Here is an 18202-nt window from a genome sequence, read left to right as displayed (position 1 = left end):
GAATAATACTTAAGAGAAAAAATGCCACATTGGTTAGCCTTACCAAAGCCCTAAATCCCTTGTGGTGAAAAGGATTCTGTCTACAGTGTGTGTGGCTCCGAGGAAAGTCTCAACCCTACAGCAAAACACTGAGAAAAATGAATGGCAACAGTGTATTTTCTTCATAGAGAAAGAAATTGAACTTATTATGTGCTCTTATAAAGACAAGGACATATTGCAGTGTGTCAGGCAATGGACAGATGGTGTTACTCTTTAAAAAAAAAAAAAAGAAAAAGAAAAAAAAGACAGTTTCATGAAAGCTGGTAGGTGCCGTAACCGGTTCTTCAGACGTGACCATATGGTATTACGGATGTGTTCCTGGCGTTATAAACTATGTAAATCCCATTTCAGCTCAGCTGTTCATCACAGTTTCTTGTAATCTTGTTATTTCCCCTCAATTGAAGGCTCAAATCCTAAAGTCAGTGTTTGGTATCATAATCAGTGTTTAAATACAGCAAAAACAATAATCTGCTTGAACTGGAATCTGTTGCAAAAGTTAGAACCACATTAATAGATTTGCAGAGACTTTGTTTCTCAGGGAATCTGCTTTACATACGCTCTCTGGTCCTCATTAGCTTTTAGACGGAACATCCTCCTGGCCTGATAGAGAGGGGTCCTTTCATCTGTGTCCAGCCAACTTCTCCTCAGTGCAACCTAACCGAAAACACCCCCAGAGCCCCCTATTCTGCTCAGTGTACCCTAACTGAAAACACCCCCAGACCCCTGGGCAGGAGTAAAGGAACGATATGACTCTTCCAAACATCTAATGAAGGACTAACAGAAGATGAAAACACGTTCAAAACTCCAGTATTGACCCTCCTGAGTGAAGCAGCGCGCTACCTGAGGAAACTCTGTATGGAGTAAAGACCGGTAATTGGGCAAGGAGCACTTTTGGTTAAGTGTTTGAAGGAGGAGGTTGGGGGGGAGGGGGGGGGGGTACAACTGAATTATCTCAAGGTGGGAATCACTAAGATTCAGACCACATGTAAAAAAAAAAAAAAAAAAAAAACTTTTGAAGCCTTGAAGAAAAATGTGGATCTTGTTTGCATAATTACAACAATGTAATTTTGGAATAAGAATCTGCCCCCCCCCCCCCCCCCCCCCCCCCCAAAAAAGGAAAAAGAAAAAACATACTATGGACAAGAACTTGTGCAGTTTGTCCAGACGAAATTGGATCTAATTCCAATCTGCAGTGAGATCACAGTAGGTTGGCTACGCCGTTGCCACTGTAACATAGGTAGAGCTACAGTTAGGGATGCTAGTGGGGGAGTTTTGATGAGTGTTGGGGATGGCTCAGTGCGATGCTAATCCACAGAACAACTGTTGAGGGGTCAGACGAAACCACATAGAAGAGGACAGAGATGCTCTTTGTTTTCCGTTCCCTAAGAAAGAGGTTAGTGTTTCATTATTGTCGGCACACCAGGCAAACGGCAGCTAGCCCCCGAAGAGCAAACATTTGAGAAATCAAAATTCTTCATGCTGTGTGCGAGAAGGATGGTTCTGTTTCCGAAGAAATCGCTTGCATGTGAATTCCAAAAAAACCCCAAAACGGGTCATGTATTTCATTGTCAATGGACTTCTTTGCCTGCTCTATCCCATACTTGTTAGTTACTGCTTCTTTGTTGCTTCAAGCTAAGTTTGAGGTCCTTTTTTGATGTGTTCACACTAAGGGCCATGGTATTTGCTGTTTGCAAAAGGAGCTCTGGCAGGCTGAAAAAGGGGAGGGCTACTTTTGGCACTGAGAGAAAGAAGTCCTGCCTGAATCCTAGGCCTGGGTCCCAGCACAGACAAGCGGATTATCCTACAGAGAGAGAGAGAGAGAGAGAGAGAGGAACTAATCTATTGTGACATAATAAGACTGAACATAAACATTCTAAGAGGAGAGAACTAAAAAAAAAAAAAAAAAGCATGAAAGCAAATTTTTTTTTTTGGGAGGGGGGAGATGAGGTTAAAAAATACATTGAAATGTGTTTTTCTCTCAGACATTGTGCAGACAGAGCTGGAAAACAAGTGCAGAATTGATTCTGAATAAAGTAAATATGAATTTAAAGTAATCCAGATTCTAAATATAAACAATTGCTGGCACCAAAACAGAATCCACACTACCTTTTAGATAACCTCAGAATTTTCAACAGAAATCTGCAATCAGAGATGGAGTCATTAAGCAGGCCGGACCCTTTTCTCCCTTTACACTGCAAGTGATTAATCCAGAGCTAGAGACCACAAGCAATGACAATAGGGATCCATATTTTTCGGCCCTAGATAGGTCATCGAGTTCTCCACGGCCCAAATAACATGTCATACAAGTTTCTGTGGTATACTGTAATAATTTTCCTGCAAACACTTTTAATTCTCTGACCAACTTGGCCTCAGTTGCTTTATCCAATAAATCATTCAAATACAGTTCACTTGGCATTCTAATTTTTATCACAGAAGAGAAACAGACTGGCTCATGCTCTAATAGATATATTTTTTTTATGAACGTTTTTCCTTTTTGACACAGGAATGTTTGGAATCCACGTCTTGACCATATTTTATACTTTCCATACTACAGTACTTTCCTTGTGTCGTCGTTTGTGTGCAGGTTGAAACCATCTTTATTAATAAGAGACGTATAAATAAACTTAACCGCAGTTTAATAGTATTGAGTTACTGTGAAACCATACAAAAACACTGCACTGAATGATTGAGTGTTTAGAGAATATATCTGGTGTCGACCTTAATTGTTTTTATGAGGTATAAACGAACACAATGCCTCAGAAATAAGCAAAGGAGCAGGGGACACATTTTATTACTTGACATTATGTACAGGTTTGACTATGGAAAAATAACATAAGACTATATGTACAATTCGATTTTTTACAAAGTATGTCTTTACAAGAAGCCGTCAGATCAAAAAGGAGAGACTAAAAACACAAAACTCACTCACTCGTACACACACACACACACACATATACACAAAGACACACACACACACACACACACAAATCAAAACACACATAAATAAATAGAGACATTCACTGACTGTTCCACAACAAATATTTCTACAGCCAAGAACATGTACAAATTAACCGTTTCTCTTCAAATTTCACACAAAGTTATAATTTCATTAATAAACAGTACAAATTGCAACGCATATAGAGTTCTCTGTTAATTTGTTAATGAGATATTACTAACTATATTCATAAGAGGTATCACAGAAGGATTGCATGCGTACAGGACAATCAGATCTCACATGCAAAATGCAGCGTGGCCATTCCATCTGAAGCAAGGTATTCATCTACACTGCCAATCAACTGAACCTCATCATGCATCATAAGAATACAGAATATTGGTTTGCACTAAAACCGTTCTTTTTTTTCTTTTTTTTTATTACATTTTGTTTAACTTTCATCAGCATAGCCCATTCTTTCCCACGGTTACCGTAACACGACAAAATAAATAGCTGAATTCCTAACGTACTTTATGAGGGTTTGAAAACTTGACGACACTTTACGTACATACTGTTCTGACACAACACAAAAAAAAAAAAAAAGAAAAAAGAAAAAAGAATTTCTTATGACTATGGAAACGTGAGGTTTGGTTGTTTCACAATCCTAATCTCGGCACTGACCCATTTTGCCGTGTCCTCTGGGATCGGAACAAGTGGAAAAGAAAAAGGAAAATCCATTTCAGAGCATTATATGAACAAAAAAAAACAAAACATTTTTGAAGCGTTTAAATAAGATGTGCACCAAGCATGAGCCAAAAAAACCAATACAAAAACAAAACAAAACAAAACAAAAAAAAAACAGCATCGGCACTCGGCCTGAAAGAGTCGTCTTCTGTTGACACACAGCGAAGGGCTGTTATTTTTCGGATGTCCGTTCTGGGGTTGAGTTTTGTGTTATACACTGGGTTCTGTGGAACACACTGCTGTGATGTGGTCTGGTTCGGTCCGGTCCGGTCCGGTTACTCAGTGTTTCTCCGGAGACTGCTTCTGATGATGCTGCTGCCTCAGTTTTGGCCCTTAGTGAAAAACCAAGGACATCTCAGACCTCCAGAACTATGTCTATGTACACGTACATTTAACTAACAGTAAACGAATGTGATAAGAAACATTAAAAATAACATACTGCCACAAAAAATACAAACTGTCATTTTCATTTTTATGTGTATACGTGTGAGCGTGAGTCTGAATGCGTGTATATGTGTGTATTGGGTGTCTGCGTGTGTGCATATGTAAGACACAGAGCATTCTCTTACTGAGCTGTAGGACTGGGTTGACACTGGGAGTCTGAAAGATCTTCATGGTGGCTGGTCCCTCTCCTCCCGCGGTGATGACCTGGACCTCCAGCCTGTAGTACGTCTCTGGCCTGAGGTTGGACACCACCAGCAGGTTATGGTCCTAAAAAAACAAGAGAAATTAAGAAAAGGGGGGTCGACCGGCCTTTGGTGACTTATGTGATTGTTGGATCCAAATCCCGGGACTGTTCACTCATGCACTGCGGACAAAGGCAGCCTGCTCCTCCATACACAACGGTGCCGCGGCCAGGGTAATTAGCCTTAGGTGAAACCGCCGGCGAAGAGATGTTAAACAGAGAGAGAGAGAGAGAGAGAGAGACGTATAAATAACGCCTTATCAAGTCCATATTTCTTTCAGGACTGTTTTTTGCATGATAAATGGAGATATGAGTGATGTTTATTTGCAGTTCAAACTCAGCTAGCGTGTGCTCCAGATGTGTTGTTGATAACGGAGATTATGGAGAAGCTGCGTGCGCTCGTCTGACAGTGCGGGGAGGATGAAAAGACGAAAAGGGGGGGGCGGATGGACGGCAGATGAAACGAGAGGAGGAGCGACTCCCCTACCTCTCTCTCTTGTTCTCTGCGCTGCACTGAACTGTGCATAATTACGTTTACATAAGGAAAGCAACACCATATCGCCATCAAATACCTTCAGACAGGTAGAAAACCCACAGCCCCTCCAATGTTTTGCCATTTCTCAGATCACAGATCTGCTCATCTAATCAGTTTAACACGCATTCAGCAACGGTTCTGACTCATCCGTGGTGCGCGTCCAAAAGGTTTTAAAGGTTTTAAAAATGGGGCACAAAGTCAGTTTATTTATATATATATGAATATACATATATATATGTGTGTGTGTGTGTGTGTGTGTGAGTGTGTATATATATATACATATATATATATATATATATGTGTGTGTGTGTGTGTATACATATACACACACACACACACACACACACATATATATATATATATATATGTATATATATACACACACACACACACACACATATATATATATATGTATATATATAGATATATAGATATATATATGGGAGGGGGAGTGAGGTCGCTGTGAGCCCATTCTGTAATGAATAAATGAATTAATCTAAAAAACCAATCACAGCATGGTGACATACTGACATGCCCGAGTCACTGAATTAGGAGACGACACCATATGTTTTCAGACATGCTCTGTAACGTAGTCCAATGTACTACAAACATTCATCCCATTGCTCCCAGCTTGGCTGCTTACCGGTGGCAGGATCTGAGACTGGGAGATGATGCTGTTGGGAAGGCTGTTTTGTCGACTCTCCGTGGTAACCTCGGCCCACGTGACCTGGAAGCCTGTGATTCGCTGGTGAGGCTGAGGTCTGGACACCCTCCAGAGGAAGTGACCCGTGATGTTTCCCTCATGGATGGAAAACGCCGCTGTCAGGTTTTCTGGCTTGGCCAGGACTTTGGGCTGGACGGATCCTGCATCACAGCGGAACAGTTCATATCAGTAAAACTCTACATAAAACCGTCAACACTCGTTAAAATGACATCTGCAGCAAACATGAGGTGAGTAATAACTGCAGCAGAGTACATCAGCAAGTATTAATATCATAACAAAACAGTGCATATCAGGATAGTGCAAGTTAACACTACAAATCAATAAAGATCACAAAACAGTTTGCACTAAATATTATTAGAAATACTGCAATGCTGTACAAACAAAAAAAAAATCACAGACAAGAATCACAGACATGCTTTTTCAAGAATCACAGACATGCTTTTACACACATTATATATCACTCCACAGGTTTTAAAGTAGGTCCCGGATAACGAACTATTGAAAACGACAGACAAAACACGACTGAGAGTCCCGGGGGAAAGAGCGTCAATGAACGTGTCTGGAGGAGCACAAGAAAAGGGGAGGAGAGCGTACCTCCCTCCCCGGGGCAGGGGATGGGTTTCTGGGTCTTGCTGCGGAGCACGGCGCAGGCCGGCGTGAGGAAAGTGGTGCTCTGGTCTTTGGAGCGTCTCTTGGACTTCATGGTGTGGACGGTCACTCTGTACTTGCAGGAAAACAGGAGGCCAGGAAGGTTGATGTAATTCTCCTGAGGGAGGAAACGAAAATCTTCAGCTCGGACACTTAAAAAGATGCCTCAGCGCTCAGCTTCCAATCAGGACGGACAGAATTTCATATTCATAGCCCTGGGTTGGTCGCTTTCCTGTCAGATTCTCTATAAACTGTCAGTACACTCACCGGTTCTTTCCATTCTGTTCACCAATGTGAGGCTAATGTGGGAGCGTGTTTTAGTGTTTACTCAGCACCGAATCAAATTCAATCAAGAGACCGGGACAGTTTGAGCGCACAAATGTTTTTTTTCAGTGTAACTCTGTGCAAATGCCTGCACATAATATTTGTATGGCTGTTTTGCTTTGAAATACAAACAAAGTCATAAACAGAGAACACATCATCTTTCTCTCGTGAGGTAATATAGCGTAATAAAGGTCATCAGGTGGGTCCAGTCCTCACTGAATACCTTCTGGTTACATCTATTCATTTATCTGTATTGTGTTTATTTAATTTAATCTGTAATTCCTGGGTTTATGGGTAGGGATCTAAAATCCAAAACAGTATGGATTTTTAAGTCTTTGTGCAGCCATATTGTCACAGAGGGTGTAGTGGGTGAGGCCAGTGGGGTAGGGTTGAAAATGTAATTTTCTGATACAGACTGGAGCATATTAAAACACGGGAGAAGAGCAGGGAGCGATAGATTCACACTGACAGGAAGGAATGCCTTTTTGGAATGCTGCCATTCCCGACCGCTCTATAGAAAAAGGATGTGCAGCTCCTAGCAACCGGAGCAAAGCTCCCTGAAGAATGCGTCCATCAACCAACCCTCTGCTGTCCTCCACAAGGCAGGGCAGCGACGCCCCCCCCTCCCCCCACCTCCACCCCACCCCCTTAACATTCACCTCTCCCTTAAAAAACTTTTGCCCCTGCCTGGACAACCGAGTGATACGGGGAGGGGCGGGGGGGCACGTTTCATTCCAGTTCCCGGAACCTTTGTTTCAGAACACGTGTTTTACTAGGCCTGTACACACCACATGTTGTGACCACTCCAAGTGAGTCATTACCGAAAAACCACGTTCACCAATTGGCAAGCCGTAAAGAAATGAATTGTATCTCCCCCCTCTGAGGCTCTGAGGGAGGGTGTATTCATTTAGTGGACTTTTTTTCCCCCCCAGTTTTTCAGTGACCTGGATAATGTTTATTTGATTGAATGTGAGTTTAAGTAAATATGTATGTCAAGTATGAGTAGTAAAGTTTTGACGTTTTGAAAGTGACCCAGTAAAACGGACTCACCTGAGTGACAGACTTTTCCAGTGCTTTGGTCTCGTTGTGAGCGCAGTATTCAGGCATCCACTGGACATGGTAGCGACTCACCAACGGGTCTGGAACCACGGGAGGCGGGGGAGGGGGGGGGGGGGGGTGGTTCAGGGAGAGAGAAGTCAACAAACCGCAGGATTACTGCGGTACATCAGAACAAACCGCCTGAATAACAATCAAATCAACGCCAGCCTGAGAATGCAGGGGGAAATGTTTTTCAGAAATGTAACCAATTAAAGGGTTCGTTCCTTTGCCCCGAAAAATAACACGTCTCTCAACGGAACGATATGGAAATCTCAAAAGAAAATAAAAGTGCAGATTCACTAGTTTCAGGAGGTAGGATATTTCAAAACGAGATGAATACAAACGTGGGATTTCACTCCGCGCTAAGATCTGGCCTCACTTGACTTCCCTCTGTGTTGGTTATCGTTAACAGTAGAGTTTCAGGAGTTAATCACGGGTGTTTATGCTTGCTGTGCAAGGGTTTATTACTGAGCAGGCCTTGCAGTTTGGATGTGAAATTGCTCCACTCACATTAATAATTGAGTTATGCTGTGTTAGCCCTTGGCGGGAGCCGCAATTGCAAGCGGTAGATAAAAGGAGTCCTTTGATGGCTTCGACATGGTTACGGAGCTCCAACGCTTGGAGCGTTTTTGGAAGCAGAAAAGAGAAATTACGAGCGAGAGAGAAAGGAGAAAAAAGACAAAAAAACGGGAAAAAAATAAACACAATATGTAAAGCTTTGCTGACAGTAAAGGGAAACGGTAATGTAAAAGAACAGAGAGAACAGCAAAATGGTCTGTAGCTGGGACAAACTTCAGCTGGTCAGCCAAACGTGATTCAGAGGTATTTCCCATCATTCCGCATACGAAATCGAGAGGAACACTCAACAGGTTCCGGTAATTAGGCGGCAGATACGTATACAAGCAGCGAAGAAACAGCAAACAAGTTTTCATATTTTGAAAAACTACACGGACTATGAGTTTTTCCAAACACGCTTTCTTATGAAGTCGAAGACGTATGAAAATCCATCGGTGCGAAAATGTGAAATATCGCAAAAATATTAAAACGCCGAAATGTTCTTTCCAATCACGTTTCGCTTCCAGTCATCGTTTCACGATAACGGAGCTGTCCGTTTCTTTTAGTTCCATGGAAGCCAGAGTTTCTCCTTGCCTTTTAACTATTCTGCCTCGGGAGATGTCGGTGGAGAGAGTAGAGACAGCGGAGCCCAAACGGACACGCTGAATTGCCTCAGAGTGAGTGAGAGCTGTAATCAGCGTTAAACGAACCTGCTCTTCACCCCTCGCAGCGAGGGGAAACCATCGGAAAACTCCGCTGATTGAGTTCAGAGCAGCAGCCAGCGACGGACAGCTCACTGCCTCGCACTGTTATAACATGCAGGTGGTAGAGAATCATCCATCAACCTCCACTCAGAGGAAAATAAAATAAAATAAAGCCGCTGCCTGCCACACAACTTGTCTCTGTATCCTCCAGGAAACGGAACAGTCTCATAAAATAGCACCGCTTTTGGCCCGAGCAGCCGCCGCGGGCCACGTCCCAATCCCTCATGCCCGAACGCCTGCAGTTTCAGCTCGGCTGACGGGGAGAGACCACGCTGCTTGTTACGGTCGTACGGAACGGCACTCCATCACGACAACCTGGCTCTGCTTGCCCTTGCGCGTTTCTCTAGTCTGCCACGCGCCACGTGTTTTCGGCCGCAGGCTGTGACATACATTAGGGGCCTAACAGTAACCACTGAATCAGATCCTCAACAGGTTCCCTCTCCCTCCTCCTCCCCCAGAGCGCCTCACAAAGTTTAATCTCCTCTCAAGACTTCCATTCTGGTATTAATCAAAACGCCAAGGTACACCCATATACTGCTGTGTGCGAGAGGGACGAGTCGTCACCCCCCCCCCCCCCCCCCTTTTATTTTTTTTTTTCTTTTTGAGCTGGTGAGTTCTGGAAAATAACGTCAAGCCTTGTAAAGCAAAATGGAGTGTTTCAGCACCGCGGCATGGGATGTCAGAGTGACAAGTTAAGCGTTAAGCTCAGCTTTCAGTAAATTCTGCTGCAACTGTTCTGTTCGCCATTTGGCCACGAGCACATACCTCTCCTCTAATCATGCCACTCCGCAGTCTTTATTACTCGCAATTAACTTCACAATTAAACAGAATAACCCCTCTATTCTATGATCATATTTCAGTAGTTTAAAGACGGCCGAGTATCGTGTTGTGTATATGACCTAGTCATGTTTTCACTGGGGTTCTGAATTATAATAAATCATCGGTTTTACTGTACAGCTGAACCGTGCTGCGCATTGTAAAGCTTGTCTGTAAAAATGGCGATCGGTTCCCGGCAGCGTGGATGCGCAGATGCCAGCCGCTCGCTGTAAACTGTTTATTAAACAGTAACTCTGAACAAGGATGTTTACAGGATGTTACTGTAACTACGGATACAGTATCCATGTCAGTAACTATGGGAAAATCACAGGTTTCAAGCTAATTACCGTGTTAAGCTCAGTACCTCTTACATATTCTGCCTTACCCAGACTGTTTCTGTAAAACCCTCATTGCTTTGTATCATCACACAGAGACCATCCGAACCTGTCATATGCAGAACATTCCAGAATAACACAACACGTTAAACTCGAACATACTGTGCAATCTAAGTTTTCCATCGGCACGTGTGGTGACGCTGTCGTTTCTGAAACCCACCTCCTCTTTTCTTCCAGTAGACGCGGACCTGTAGCTGGCCGTCCTGGTAGAAGGGCGTGCCAACCTCAAGGGCACCAGTGGGTCTCTTTCCTGGCACAGATACTGCTGCAGGCCCCTCCTCTTTCCTTGATTTTGATCCTGACTCTAAAGAGAAATCCCAAAAAACATTTTTTTTTAGTCTTTAGGGCTTAAAGAGCTCAAAAAGCTCAATATCAATAAAGTCTAGTTTATTGAGTTGGTATATTCAATAGTTAGCATTGCAGTTAGACATATGCACTGCTACAGTGAAGTGGTTTAGCGCAGCTCTGGTGCGCCATACCGTGTGACGCACTGAAAAACGCATACACAGTCTTGATTTCATTACTTTTTTTTTTTTTTTTTTTAACAATTCCATCCTAGTGTTTAATCAACTCACAGATTGTGAATATTGCACTATGTAGACACTGTCTGAGTTCGTGTAATACAGATGACTTAGTGGTATAGGAACAGAAACATCAAAAAAGATTTTACTGCAACTGAAAGTGTTTTGAAACCGCAGACGTGTTGGAAACTGAGAGCCGGGTAGACCTACGATGATGTGGCCGGCGTTAAATTGACTCTGATAGTATTTATATTGGCCTGATTGGCATTTCACTGCCAAATTAGCCGACGCTACATGAATTCTGAGCGTGTTTATATACTGCCCGGTGTGCATGTCCGTGTCACTCAGTTTCTAAAGCTTCAGCGGTTCCAAAGCGCTTTCAAGCTAACGGTGTAGAACGCAACACCACGGACGCTGAACGAGGAGCCTCGGGACATCGGGAGGCTGAGACGGAACGTTTGGACGTACTCGAGTCGTCGTGCAGGGCAGTGCTGAATTGCAAGGCTGCTTTGGAGCTCTTCAGACGAACCTGCCCCCAATACGCCACCGCCTGGAGCTCCACCGTGTAGCTGATATTGGCCAACAGTCCCTCCAGCTCTACCGAGGTCTTCGCCTGGGAGAGAGCAACAACATCAAACCATCACTAACACGTCCTTCACAGCCAGTCTTTTCGCTAGGTTAACGTCACCCAACCCCGTTTGACCGTGGAACCCCAAACCTCTAACCCTGGGGGGAAAGGAGAGCTCATTAAAAACACATGTGGTGAGAAGGCTAAGAAAAGGACTATGAATCCCAGCGTGGCGGGAATTGCCCCGTAGGGGTCTGGCTTCTCGAACCGCACAGGGAGTCTCGGCGTTATCAAATCGCCCCCGGTGTTTGGCTACCTTGTGTTTTGGCGCTCGGAACATTCCGCAAGCAGCATGCGTTTGATTGGATTTCGTTATTGACCCCGCTTGTTTTGGAATTCCGGGAGCAGCGGGTTGCTGCCCAAGCACTGAGGCAGAGAAGTGGAAACCAGTGGTGTGCGTGTCAACAGAGACCTTGTAGAGCTTATAGACTTTGGCAAGACATCTGCTAGTTATTACCAAAACAAATTCAGCTTAGGATTCTGTATACAGAAAGCACAGGCGTACCGGTAATAGTTGTATCAATCAGTACTACTGCAGATAATGTAACGAAAACAGATGCAAAAAGACAATGGTGAAAAATGTTCTGTAGCTGTTTGTTAAATATGACAGGGTAATCACTGAGTACAACTCAGACAACAGTAAATAATCATATTATATAGTAATCATATTATATAATCATATAAGCGCTTCATTGGTTTGTTCAGTTTACGAATTTGTCGGAATAACACTACTCAAATCCTTGTCACAGGTGAAGCTAAATGTTTCCGCTTTTTCAAATTCCAGCTCCCATTCCAAATCCAATTTTTTTTTTTGTGTCCCAGTTGACAAAATTGCTTATGATTTTGAAGTAAAAGCTGCACATCTCTCTCTCTCTCTCTCCCTGTTTATTCTCCTTGCTGATAGATTACTAGAGAAGCTGACGGTACTAAGACAGAAAAAAAAAACATCCTTCATTCAAAGAGCCCTGTCATAAACTCTCCTTACATTTAGTGACAACGTACCTCTACATCATCTTTAAGGGCTTTGGCCATGCGCCTAAAAAAGAAGAAAAAAAAAAAGAAAAAAAAAACTGCTCCTCTGAAAGAAATAAAGAGCATAATGCACTGCATCTCTGGTGCCTAGATGATCGATTTTGAGAAGTGTGTATGAAATGAAGTCAAGCTGCTGGACTGTTTCTTATTTATACTGCCGTCATCTCGGGCCCAAGGCCCCAGAGATCACACACAGCCGTCCCGACGCCCGGGTGTTGACGGGCGGTTCTGAACGCGAGCAAAGCGACGGAGAGCGCTAAACGAGAGGAGGGCGGATGATTACCCCACTGGTGGTCTTTCTCCTCCTCTTTTTGGCCGGCACGCCCGCCCGTCCCGGCACGGCCCAGCTCCAGTGGACTTTGAAGTGGTGAACGGGGATGTCGGGCTCCTCCGGGAGGGTCCAGTCCAGCAGGGCTGTCAGCAGGCCATCGGAACCGGTCGTCAGGTTGGTGACTCGCAGGTTGGACGGGCTGGGAGGCGGGGACGGATCTGCGGGATACATTAGCTCAAGCTCAGAGGGGTTTTCAACAGCTTACAGACACAAAACAGGGGCCTGTTCTTCAGCTAAAATAACAAAAAAAAAAAAAAAAAAAGCATGAGATTCTGTGCAGAGACCCTGATGCCAGACAACGTAGGATGCATTTTCTCACAATTTTGAACTGGTATCGTTGCTAACGCAAAACAGCGGCGATCCAGTGATGCGATTGCGATTTCTCCAAAATGTGCTCGCTGATGCCAGCGATGAAACAACTCCACAAGCGTCATGGGGTTGTTTCATCATCACAGTTTAGCGTGCTGAGCCAATCACAGGAGAATGTTGACAACTTAGAGTTACCAACTGCATGATATACCACATCTGTGTGCACTGGGGAACATTTTGAATGCGTCCAGTGACAGTTTTGTGGCTCATTTAACTTGGCCCAAGTGGAAAAACCCTGTATCTGATAGGAATCAGAGGGAGCAAGCTCAGATCTTGTGAAACATGCTCCATGGTCCAAGTGCTCTGTAAGCTTAAGTCCCTTCAAAAAAGATTAAAAAAAAAAATGCAACATCGTATTGTTGCGCCACTTACATTTAATCAAATAAATGAGGTTTTAGTTAGCTATTTATTACTTTAGGAACACTGCTTTATGTACATGAATTAACAAATAGTTGGAGATGTGCATCCAATGAGTGAGTTATAAAAGAGCGAAGAACTGTTCTTCTGTTTTGTATTTGACTTGTTTAGCTGTCTCCTGTCTGTGGCGTGTTTCTTGTCTGCAGTAGCGTGTTTAAGTTCACTTGACGTTTTGCTTGGTCAAAGACCACAGGCCTGCTTTGATCACTCATCTTCTGCCTGACCAATGGCAGACCCGCCCTGACCGCCTGTCACCACCCTGACCAACGACAATGGACCAACACAGTCTACGAATCGACTCTCTGACCAATGGCTGGAGCCTACACTCTCGTTAAGTCTGACCAATGAACGGAAGCCAGCGTTTTCACACTTGGCCTGCCAAAGAACAGGCAACGGCAGCAGCTTCTTCTAGGAAAAACTGACTCAGTCTAACAGTAAGTCCACTCCTTTTTTATCGTGTCCTCTCCCACCTGAAATCCATTTCGGCTGTTCCACAACGCAACGCCACATCATCATCATCATCATCATCCTCCTCCTCCTCCTCCTCCTCCTCCTCCCGACCAGGCGACGTGAAGCCGCGCAAGATAAATAAGCAACCGAACGTTTTCCGTGGACGGCGCCGACAAATTACGTTAGCGGGGGGAAATTGAAATCAGATGATTCACTGCGGGTGTGTTATGTAAATAAGAGCCAGTTGACAAGCTCATCAATTGCTGGAGCCTCATGAATTCAAAGGCAATGGGGGCAATCAGTCAGCCAAGCTGTGGACTGTTCTGACTGATTTAAGGGCTTTCCAAGGGTCCATCAGAATGCATGTGTAAATATATGTGTGTGTGTGTGTGTGTGTGTGCGCGCGTTAAGCAGCTGCTGTCTAGAGATGCTGAGCCTGACATTTATCACTCAAAGGTGAATTTACAGCGGCACTGCGTACCGGGACATTTTGGTCCGCCACACCGGGGTTAAGTATGTGCCTGAAGCTTCTAAGTGACCGGCCCTGTCCCAATAGCCTGATATAACCCCCCCCCCCTTTCCCTTAGTAAAACTAAAACTTAGGAAATGGACTAAACGCTTAAAAGTCACATTGGGACGCTTTCCTTCCGTTCACATCAGTTCAGTTCGATTCAACATTGTAACAAAGTAACTTTACAGAGGTTAGGCCTGGGACATACTCAGTTCATTCAGATTACCGACACGAGGGAGCAAGGGCACGAGGAAGGAGGCCGTGTTAGAGGACTGGGACGGTGCCGGACGCTCAAATCCCCGGAGGCACGTTTAACTCGAGTCTGCTGTCCGTACACGAATCCAACAATGCGGCGAACGGTGATGAGTTTCCTCCGCTTATCCAAGTAAATTACACACTTAGCTCAAGATAACTGTTAACAACAGGTGTCAGGGCCAAGGCTGTTTTAAATAGCCTTCAAAGAGAGATGATGCACATGATAGAGTGACGCCAAACGTATGACTAATCCGATCAGTGCACGGACACGGTCGCATCTGGTAATGCTGCTATTTCTGCATGTTGCTCAAAGATTCAACTGTGAACAACATTCAGCAGGAGCTGGATATTCTGAGTTTCCAAAATGGCATTTAAAATAAAAACAGCAAAAACCCTCGAACCACAACAGTAACTTTTGAGAATAGTAAAAAAAAAAAAAAAACACACACAAAAAAAGACTGCAGACATTGATACCCTGCCAGATATCTACCTGTCACATCACATGTTTTTGAGTTTTAATCCCACTTTTGTTCACTGTTTTCATCACAGTCACCACATGTTATTTTGACTCTAAAATGAGGTTGTTGACAGAATGAAGATGATCTTTTCAGAGTAACCACATCACTGGAGGTATGAGCAGACACTTCTGGGCTTTAATTACTGCATCTGCTTTGTAGTTGACTAATTATGTTAATTTGCATATCCGGGATACTGTTAAGCGTTCTCTCTCTCTCTCTCTCTCTCTCTCTCTCTCTCCCTCCTTCCCTCTCCCTCTCCCTCAGCTGCACCTTGATGAAATTCTAAACACAAAATTACTACCATAAATATGTGGGTGCACTGGAAAAAGTCAGCTCATGTTTTTATGTTATATGCTCTGAGGTTATGCTAAAAAGCTCTTTATTCTCACTGAACATTACCACACACACATATGCGTTTGCACACGCACACACACACACACACACACACACACACACACACACACACACACACACACAGTCAAGCCCAAGCTAGCCCAGCCCTGAGCATAAGCTAATCTGTGGTTAAAATCAGAGGCAGTCTACCTTACCTCATTTGTCCTGGCACACACGCAGACACAGCTTACATGTACACGAATCCTTCAATATCCCTCAACAAATTTCAGAATTATTACATTTTATATGACTGTAAAAGGGTTGGGGAGGGTTGGGGGCGGGGGGGGGGGCCTGTCCGAACAGAGTTAAATGAGTTCCTGCTACACACAGGAGGAAAAATCCCTGAGTACTTCAGCATGTAAAGGCATTGGTGCTTTCTCTGCCTTTGGAGTAAATTAAAGTCCCCCTCTCCTAACTCACTGTAAAACGTTTTAAATGACTTTTCACTGGGAGAGCTACGCGAGGCTAAAAGTTCAGGAGTACGATTCCGCGTAAAAATGCGCGTGTGGACGAATGACGGATTGATAAGTATTAGAAAAAGGATTTTCACTTTCTTTTCTTCATTAGAAAACAGTATAAATCTCTCAGAACATTTCGGTCTCGTTCAATACTTAAAGCAGACGGGAAGAAAGTCGTAGTTAAAGAGCATTTCCAAAAAAAAAAAAAAAGGCTAAAAGTTAACTAAAATTTCAGAGGAAAAACAGATTAGAAAAATGGATTCTTTTTCTCCTCCTGTTTCTTGAATTATGAGGCGAGTGTGCTCTTCTATGGGGCATGCCAATGTGGGAAGCTGGAGACATGAATTGTGGGTATTTGTCGTTAATGGCTAAACCGGGCACGTTGAGGAGTAAATCTAGTCGTAAAAAGCCAGGAGCAGGGGCTCCACCTGTTGTGGGGTCTTAGCAGTAAAATATGGGAGGGGGGGGTGAGGTGTCAGGACCAAGATGACAGGATGGGACAGAGCAAACTGGGCCACCCAGGAACACTTTAAAAAAAAATATATATATATATATATATATATATATATATATATATATATATAAAATACAAGGACAAGCCAAAGTGAGACAGTAGAAATTTCAATTGCTATTTTAAAACGGATGACGCTCTTCAGGGTTTTCAGTCTAGTTAAATGATGAGTACTTTTCAGAAGTGAGAACTACTTGTCACACTTAAAAAAAAAAAAAAAAAAAAAAAAGAAGAGGATCCCTCATAACTGAAGAATTTTTTTGGGATATTTTAAAAGATGTCACCACAGAAGTTGAGCTGATTACAATGAAGCCGAACAAACTAATAGGCACTTTGCTTGGTTTCCGTGATACCCATCCTCTATGACATCACCACCATCCTGAAGGTCCTATACCAACACGCATCAGCCCCTGACCAGACTCAAGAAATAAAAAAAAGAGAGAGAATGATGGCCGCATCATTTCCTCTCAAGTGGACAAGGGTGTCACTGCCTACTGTCTAAACATTTTCGACTAACGCTCCTGTCCCTCCCCTTGGTTTGTTCTGACTGAACACACTCACCTCTAGAGGAGCGGAAGTGTTTGCTGGGAGCAGTGAAGCCACGGGTGCCGTGTGCGTTAACTGCGGCCACACGGAACTGGTACCACCTGCTGGGTCTGATGTCGGCCAACTGGACTCGCTCCTCTGTAACCTGAGGAGCAATTTAGAACCAAAGAGGTCAAAGTTCACAGAGAGAGGTTGTAGGTCATGTACATTTCCAGAAGCATCCAGAACACCCCATGTTTTTTCTATTTAAAACTTAAAAGAAATCCAAGCAGCCATTTGATGTAACAAAGTCTGCAAACTAAAAAAAAAAAAAAAAAGCTTAAAAGATGTTTCCCATACTTCTGAGGCTCTCCACTCTTTTTGCGTGTGTGTGTGTGTGTTTCTTTAATTTGCTGAAACTTTCAAGAAATTTAGTGCATATTCTAAGTAGCAGTTTCAAAAAGTCCTCCAAGACTCCTGCTGATTCTGAATATGATTAAATGATTAAAGATGCATAAAAACCACTTTGTAAAACTTTGTGAAAGGAGAGGGTCTCATGAGGAGGGGGGGGGGGGTATTCAGTTCAAATGCTTAAATCATTAAGAAACACAGGGTGTTTGGGTAGGAGCGTGGGCTTTGCGTTTCGGGCGCGGAGCGTTCGGGCAAAGGTCTCGTACCTGGGCGACGGTCTGCCATTCCGTGGCGTCGTCCTCGCTGGGATGGATCCCGTGGTTCCAGCGCCGCTGTAGGACGTAGAGAACTGGCTCCACCGAGATGTTGAACTTGGAGGACCAGCGGATTTCCAGCTGGCCCGAGGGCAGCTCCACAAACAGCAGATCCTTCCTGGGCTTCAGCGGAGCACCTGACAACGCACACAAATCACCCACCCATATATCAAAAGTCCCACATTCTGTCATCACCTACATTCTTACTGAACTATGGGGAAAAAAAAATACACATACAAATATTTCAAAGAAAAGCGTGTGAAATCTTCAAAAAAAAAAAAAAAAAAGAAAAAGAAAAA

General features: G+C 43.7%; 1 protein-coding gene across 1 annotated transcript in view; it reads right to left on the bottom strand.

Annotated features, from left to right (window-relative positions):
* Positions 1-3994: 3994 nt before the first annotated feature.
* The window catches only part of anos1 (anosmin 1), a 43263-nt gene continuing 29055 nt past the window's right edge, over positions 3995-18202 (bottom strand). Inside the window, exons 5-14 of the mRNA XM_030787115.1 lie at positions 17856-18040; positions 17215-17344; positions 12724-12929; positions 11249-11393; positions 10420-10563; positions 7682-7770; positions 6254-6425; positions 5579-5799; positions 4285-4426; positions 3995-4047 (exon numbers count right to left, since the gene is read on the bottom strand). Of these exons, the coding sequence (XP_030642975.1) occupies positions 3995-4047; positions 4285-4426; positions 5579-5799; positions 6254-6425; positions 7682-7770; positions 10420-10563; positions 11249-11393; positions 12724-12929; positions 17215-17344; positions 17856-18040 (1487 nt within the window). The remainder of the gene's footprint in view (positions 4048-4284; positions 4427-5578; positions 5800-6253; positions 6426-7681; positions 7771-10419; positions 10564-11248; positions 11394-12723; positions 12930-17214; positions 17345-17855; positions 18041-18202) is intronic.

This window comes from Chanos chanos, chromosome 10, assembly GCF_902362185.1.
Source record: "Chanos chanos chromosome 10, fChaCha1.1, whole genome shotgun sequence".
Lineage (NCBI taxonomy): Eukaryota > Metazoa > Chordata > Actinopteri > Gonorynchiformes > Chanidae > Chanos > Chanos chanos.
Note: the sequence above shows the minus strand (reverse complement) of the source record. Positions and strands in the feature narration are given on the sequence as shown.